This window comes from Sinocyclocheilus rhinocerous, unplaced genomic scaffold (genome assembly GCF_001515625.1).
Source record: "Sinocyclocheilus rhinocerous isolate Xijiao unplaced genomic scaffold, SAMN03320098_v1.1 scaffold1053, whole genome shotgun sequence".
Taxonomy (NCBI): domain Eukaryota; kingdom Metazoa; phylum Chordata; class Actinopteri; order Cypriniformes; family Cyprinidae; genus Sinocyclocheilus; species Sinocyclocheilus rhinocerous.
Genome location: NW_015638958.1, coordinates 1,153,764 through 1,161,661, shown reverse-complemented (window position 1 = coordinate 1,161,661; position 7,898 = coordinate 1,153,764). Strand labels below are relative to the sequence as shown.

At 38.0% G+C, this 7,898-nt stretch overlaps 1 protein-coding gene across 2 annotated transcripts in view; it reads left to right on the top strand.

Moving 5' to 3' along the window:
- LOC107750347 (PDZ and LIM domain protein 7-like) overlaps nucleotides 1-7,898 on the top strand; it is a 42,910-nt gene that overhangs the window by 17,112 nt on the left and 17,900 nt on the right. For both annotated transcript variants that reach the window (XM_016565692.1, XM_016565693.1), the window contains exons 4-5: nucleotides 4,625-4,655; nucleotides 6,463-6,638. In XM_016565692.1, coding sequence (XP_016421178.1) covers nucleotides 4,625-4,655; nucleotides 6,463-6,638 — 207 coding nt within the window. The remainder of the gene's footprint in view (nucleotides 1-4,624; nucleotides 4,656-6,462; nucleotides 6,639-7,898) is intronic.

The following is a 7,898-nucleotide window of genomic DNA, read 5'->3' as shown; positions in this document are numbered from 1 at the left end:
AAGGAGGGGGCTTTGTAGAAAACGAAGCGTTTGAGAGAGGCGGGGCATAGAGGACCTACAATAATGTACAGTATTTAAAAAATAATGTGTTTTTTGAACATTAAAGCATTTCAACATATTCTGTTACACCAAATACACAAAATAATGATCTTTAAAAAAGCATCATATGACCCCTTTAAAAAGATACAAAAATTAGAAATGTTTCCTTGGCAACTAACTGAAATAAAATAAGTTTAGGATGAAGTACTAAAATTCCTAAAGCTCATACTGAAATAAATAAATAAAAGCAATTATACAAAACATTTAAAATGAAAACACAAAATTATTAACAAATACCTTAATATATAATACAAAAACAGCAGTAAATATATGTTATGTTATAATTATGTTATTATTATAAATTATTAGATTATAATTATGAATGGCTCAATGTTTATAATGTACTGTTGTTTTCCTATGTTTTTAATTTTATTTTTTTAATCAAACATCATGATTCATCTTGGAGAAGGTTGGTTTGGTTCTTAGAACATTTACTGAAGATTTATTTTTTATTTTTTTAAATGCCTATGGAGAAAATTTAGTTCAGTTGGAAGAGCATGGCACTAGCAATGCCAAGATCATTGATTGTCAGGGAGCAACAAAAATTGTTGAACAGTAAGACTGCTGTGGGTAAAACATCTGCCAAATGCATAAATGTTAAATTGATTGGGAAAAAACTTCAAAACCATGGCCACTTAAAAACCGGGCAGTCACACTTGCGCTCTGTTGTGATATTTTGTGCTACTAATTTTGGTCTGTTGTTTTGAAAATTGACTTTTAAACCGTTCCTAATTTAATTTAATTTGATTGGGCTCAAAACTGTGTCTGGAGAGCTGATCTAACAGGCAGTAACACGTCTCCAAATAAAATAGTCTTTTGCTTGTTGCCATAGCAATCATGCTGATAACTTGGCATGGTACCTTCTCTGGCATTTAAGCAGAATTAAATGGCCTCTAGATCTTTGGTCCTCTTGTTTTGCAGACAGTATTAAATGCATAGAACAAATCTTTAAATGTGTCGTAATAAAACTCTCCGATGGCTCAGATGACCCTGGGCTAAAGGTAGAACAGATAATTTGGAAACATAGTGGTAACTCTGTGACTTGAGCTGACCTTCGCTTTTCAGCACGGAGATGGGAAAACTCCAATGCCTCGGGATGCAATTCTGAAATCGCTTACATTGCACTCCTTTTGGGAAACTGCAGAAAGAGCCCAAAAAAGGGAAGTTAGAAATGGACCTTACTGCCCTCAGACAGAACAGAAGCTACTGGTGGAAAGAGTCTAATGTCTGTGGCTAAGAGATGAGTAATGGGAAAGATGAGCGTAGTTGCAGAGTGACAGATGCGCTCCTTCCTGCTCTGTCATTAGGCCGTCCCTGTGATCAACACAAGAAGACGAAGAGCCTGTTTAATGGTCTAAACCACAGCTATGAATGTGGTATTCTTCCTTTTTTGGGTGTGCGAGAATCATTTATATGTCATCACATAGGTAAGCGCTTGTAGCGGTTAGTAATGGCCTGTTTAAGTGAAGAGGGATAAAAACTTGTACTTGAGTTATGAGAAATGCGTCTCCCTCGATAAGACGGGGCTTAGCTCATATATGCATGACTCCAGTGATTATATGTAAAACATTTGTCTCTTTGCACTGGCAAATCTTAAGAAGCGTCAAGACAGTCATATTTTACCCTAAAATTACAAAAAAAAAAAAAAAAGTTTCTTATGCTCATCAAGGCTGTATCTATTTGACCGCTAGAGCGCTAAAAGTTACATAGTGCTGCTTTAAGCAGCACAATAGTTCCAACACTGATAATAAATCAGCATATTAGAATAATTCCTGAAGGATCATGTGACACTGAAGACTGGAGTAATGGCTAATGAAAATTCAGCACTGCATCACAGAAATAAATTACATTTTAAAGTATATTAAAATGGGAAACCAATATTAGAAATTGCAATAATATTTCACAATATAACTGTTTTTTTTTTTTTCCGGATACAATTTTTATATATTTTTGTCATTTTAGGGTGAAATATGACTTTTTCTTGACACTTCTTCGTGAGATTAAATACCCCGTCAATTCTTAGGGCTGTTTCAGGTCAAAGAGAGGTCATTTTCTCTATAAAATGTCCTCTAGAATGAGGGAGGACATGAATGAGGTCGGTTCAGTCATCAAATGTTCCTAATGCAGAGACTTGCGATTCTCCAGACAGCTCTTTGTCACAAGCCACATCTTTGGAATGCTGGGAGACTGAATGAGCTGATTGGATGTGTGGATGAGAGTGGGCGTGTCCTCATGAGTCATATCGCCAATGGTTAGATGATGTAATTTTTTTTTGTGGAGTTTGTTGTGACATAACTGTGAAAACATCTGTTTATCAAAGTTCATAATTACCCCTTTGCCCAGTACGCTGATGGATGACAAGTATCCTGACTATTGTTTTGGGAGCTTTGGTTGTCAGTGTGTCTGTCTGTTGTTGTCAATCACGGATAAATTACAGTGTTTGCATCCCATGGAAAGGCATGCTTGAAGACAAACGTCTGAGCATGTCTGTATTTATTCCGGAATATACTTTTATTACAGAGGGTGGCGTAGTTTTGGTTTACATGGCCTTTGATAGCCATTTGGGCAACTTCTTCAATTGTGGTTTGCAACGGTTCTTTGAAACACAAAGTCTCTTTTTAGCTTTGTTGCTTTAGATGGTTGTCCTGGTTTGCCCTTCCTGTGTGCTTTGGTCAGTGTTTGTTTTAAAGCATTAAGTTTAATTTGAAATCAGAACGGATTTGTCTCGATGTTGTTGTAATCTTGTCGAAATGCAATAACTTGCTTTTGGCCGTGTTACAGGTTTCCTTGTCTGCTAACATTACGTAGGCTGCACAGGCTGTTTACTAATAGACAAATAGTTGTTTAGGCTTAAACTACTGTTACTGTCATGTAATGGATGTAAAATGACTTGCAAATTCAGTTTCATGTTGATTTTAAGCGTGTTAGTTTTGAAAATGTAATCTTTGCGTACAAAGCGAAGAAAAGCTGGTGTAATGCATTTTAGGAAAACTTTGCAAGCATTATTTATTTGTTTGTTTGTTTACCTTCCTACCTACCTTGCAGGAAAACAGATTGAAAATAGAATATACAGTTCAGCTATATATTGCAACTGCCAGTATATATTGTCATTTGCACTGGACACTGTTCATTTCCTCTGCCATTTCCTGGAATAGATAACTCTTGTAAAACAGCCTTGTTGTGTTATTTTGTTCTACATTTTCTCTCTAAACGGCTATCTGTAAGCAGGCCACTGTGCAAAAGCAAACCATCGCTGTCACAGGAAGTGGTGTATAGGCACAGGAAATGTAGACTCATGGGGAGGTCACCGATGGAATGCAACTATTTTTCCTGCCTAGTCAAACTAACCTAGATGGTCCAGTTTAGGCCAGATGTTCTTGAATACAGTGCTTATCTTGAGTACAGTGATGGTATTGGATGGTAATACCACGGTGCTTTGATATTTGGAAACCAACACCTTATTTATTCAACTGTGTGATTGTATGATTACCATGTTCATGTATCGGTGGTATTTATGTGATGCTTTAGGGTACTTCAAAGTAGCATTTGAAATGTTTTTGTTAATTGTTAATACAAGAAGAATGAGACGAAGAAAAAAAAGTAAAAGCATAGTTGGAAAAGGTGTTTTTAAGGTCTGTTTTGAGTGTTTACGACTTCATTAACCAGATCCCCCCCCCCCAATCTGATACATTGCTATTCCACATGTTTGAGTCACACGTGTCTGTTCAAAATTATTTGGACAACCATCAGGTATTAATTCACACTTACAGCTGCAACATTCCATTCAGACTGACAAAATGGGATTTGGAGCCAGAAAGAACCGATTTAATTCCCATGAGTCTTGTTGTGTTTGGCACAAATATCTGTCTGTCCATTAGACTGTCCTTAGTTAAAGGGGTCATATGATGCGATTTCAAGTTTTCCTTTCTCTTTGGAGTGTTACAAGCTGATTGTGCATAGATAAGATCCCTGAAGCTGCAAAGACTAAAGTCTCAAAACCAAAGAGATATTCTTTATCAAAGTTAAGACTCTGCCACGCCCCCCTAAAACGGCTCATTCTAACACGCCCCCACATATCTACCACACTATATGGAAATATTTGCATAATGCCGCCCAAATGAGCACGCAAAGAAAGAAGGCGTGGTTTCAGGAACAGCAGTTAGTGTTGAAGCAGCCATGTCAGGGAGACGCTGTGTGTTTCTAGCGGTGTTCGGCCAGTCACAATGCACTGGGTCAGCTGGCCAGTCAGAGCAGACTGCGCTTGTCAAAGGAGGGGGCTTTGTAGAAAACGAAGCGTTTGAGAGAGGCGGGGCATAGAGGACTTACAATAATGTACAGTATTTGAAAAATAATGTGTTTTTTGAACATTAAAGCATGTCATCATATTCTGTTACACCAAATACACAAAATAATGATCTTTAAAAAAGCATTATATGACCCCTTTAACATTTTAAGCATTGCAGTGAAATGAGTCATTTTTATGAATGAGCTTAAGCGAATTCTTTCTCTACTTTTCTCTCTGCAGAGCTTTTAATCCTGCCGGAGGAGAGCAGAAGGTAAGACAGTTGCCCTTTTTCTTGTGTCGGACAGAACTGCGAAGCTTTCGCAAGACCACTCAACCAGCTCCTGATATCTGAAGAAATGCATTTAGATCGGTTCTCAAGTTCTCAGCTGCTTTGAATACTTCAGAACTGAGCAAACACACAAAGACACACTAGCTAAACACACACTAGCTATCGAAATCTCTTGCCATAGATGTTTTTGTTTTTATGTAAGGTCATTATATATTTATATATATAGCCCCTGAAAGAAAACTTTTTCACACTTAACTTATTTCTTGGAATAATTTTGTCCCCAAAGCATATCTAAGTTAGCTCCCACACACATACTCATTTCAGCTTTCAACTAATGTGATTTCACTCAAACACACAGTGCTTCATAGCTCATTCATAACTCATTCTCATGTAAGTTTCATGGCTCTTTTGGCTTTCATGTGCTGGTTGCAGTATATTGCGGAGGTTTGGGTGGTTTGTCTGTTTGCCTGTCTGATTCAAATGTTAAACATCTTGCTTTTGGTCTTGTTTAAACCTCCCTTCAACAATTTTTTGGTTTGGTTGAATCTGCATCACCACAGAATGCACAAACACAGATTGAATCTGCATTTCCCAGTAGGGCCAGGTGCGCATACTATAACAGCAAAAGTTAATGAACTTATAGCTTTTACATAAAATTTTTTAACTATAGAATTTCTAGCTGTAACTATTTTTTTATAAAAAATTTTTTTTTATATTATAATATTATTATTATATAGTACTTTCGGATGAGCAGGGTACAATTTGAAGTGTTGCTTCAGAAAATCGGACCTTCTATTACAAGGCGAGACACAAATTACCGGGAAGCCATCAGCTCGGAAGAACGTCTCTCCATTTGTCTGAGGTAACCTATGTGCATAGGTGAAAGAATTATTATGCTTACATTGATATTTTTCTCATTAATCTGAAAATGCCAAGGTGTTTTATCAGTGAAGTAAAAATAATATATTTGTCAAATATCTGTCTCGTAGAGTGTAGCATAATTATTAAGTTTCTAGGTATTTATGATTCAGTAATACAATGTATTTTATAGTTCAAAGCTATATTTTACATATCAGAACACATGAATCATTTAATATAATTTAAGTGTGTGTGTGTCTGTGTGTGTGTATATATATATATATATATATATAAAATGTGTATATGTATACAGTATGTGTGTATTTTTTTAAAAAACATTTTATTTTTGACACACATGGCAAATATATTTAAAACTTTTTAAATAAATATTTAATGAAAATTATTAACATGTAAAAAAACATGTAAAGGTTAAAAAAAAAAGTTTGTTAATAACCAATCAGATTATTATTTCATTATGAAAACTGAAACAAAACTAAATTAGAATGGAAGAAACTGCGCCCTCATGTGGCTGCAAAAGCCCATAGCACGGGTCTCTGCAGCAGTGCCTGCTATAATCCTAGTCATATCAGTTATAGTTTTACTTTCAACCCAGTCAGAAGCAGAGTGCAGCTGAAATTAAGGAGGACCTTTAGCTGTACCTTGGCCTGATCTCAAGATAAATATTTGTGACCAGGGTGTGTTCGCACTTATCAAACAATCCCCCTCCACTCTCACTATGCTCACAATTTGCTGTGAGAACACATGAAGACTATCCACATCATCTTTCCCCCCCGATAATCCTCTCATTTGGAAAGGATTAAGCCTTAAAACCATGTCTGGGATTGTGCATTTACCTGTGGTGCCACTAGTGTGTATGCATGATTTGACCTGCATGGTGTTGCATTTGCACTGTGTCTTTTTCCACACTCAGGATTCACTCGCACCTGCATCCAGTCAGCCCAAGTACTCATTCGCACCGAGCACGACCATAAACAAGATGGCGCGGCCGTTCTCCGCAGCCCCTGGCAATGCCAGCAAGGGGCCCGTCATCAAGCCGGTGTCATACGCCTCCAAGCTTAACTTCAACTCGCCGCAGCCTCACAATGGGTAGGTGACCAGCCAGCCAGGTCTCCGACAGAGACTCATATCCTGTCTTTAAAGCGAGCTTTGATCGCCACGGGACATGTTTGATGAGCTTAGTCCACAATAATGAGCTCATCATTCCCAAGGCTGCATGTTTCTCGCGATGCAGCAATACCTGATGGGTAAAAACGCCTGCAGAATCCCGCCGTTGTCTGGATTGTGTCTCTGAAAGTTTAAGTCTGTGTTGCGTTCCTACATAGTGAGGCAGGAGATTTGGGGGTCAGCGAGTTGAAGAGTCTGGATTTGTTGTGTGTGCTTGTAATAAACAACATGGCGTTAAGCAGCTGTGTCTGTTTTCCTTGTTGGAAGTAACAGGCGGTTGCATCGCCACCCCGGTGACCAGACTGTTCTGGGATCCATTCGAACAGGCCGTCTTCATCTGTTTTCCTCTTTGTCATCCCTATGCGGGGACGTTCTGCACCTTTTTTCCGCCGAGGTCCTGAATTTTAACGAGCACTTTTATTTAAGATGATCAAAACAACAGATGTTAGCAGTCAAGTCCGGTGGAGTCGGAGGCAGTAAAATTGTGCTGGTTTTTAACGTAAACACTTGAAGGATTCTGTGAAGGTCTAAGGTTTTGATCTGTCCGGGTCGAGAAGGTTGAAATCCATCTTTAGGCCAGGACTTGATGTTGTCTGTTGCTGTTTATAGAGTCGAGACCTTCCCATAAAATCTGCTGAGCCCTCAAAGTGCCATTACGGCCCCGGTGCTGAATTACTTAAGAGCTTTACTTGGAAAGGCTCCTGTACGAATCCACCTTAACACAAGTTTCCTCACAAACAAATTGCATGAAGGAGATGTTTTATTCAAAAAGATGTCCTCTTTGTTTTTTTCAAAAGGTGAAAAAACTAAGACTTGAACTTGAACATTTTCTGCTAAGAACCAGAGTAGAAAGCTCTGAAGTTTTGGAGTGTGTAGTGGAGGAAAGGCAGGTGAATTAGAGATCGGCTGCTGGAGTGTTGCGAGTGTGTTTGCAATCCAGCACTGTGTGTGTGTGTGTGTGTGTGATTTCCAGAAAACATGGAGTCACGTCAGCATTCTGAGCATGTTTACAGCACCGCACACCTACAAGCTTGTTTTTACGACTGTTCACTGAAGGGCTCTATTGCTTGCAGTGTTGATGGAATGATACCAACAAAAAATTTTCTAATTAAAAGTATTATATTCTATTATATTTTATATAAGTGTGTGTGTATGTGTATATATGTACAATATGTGTATATA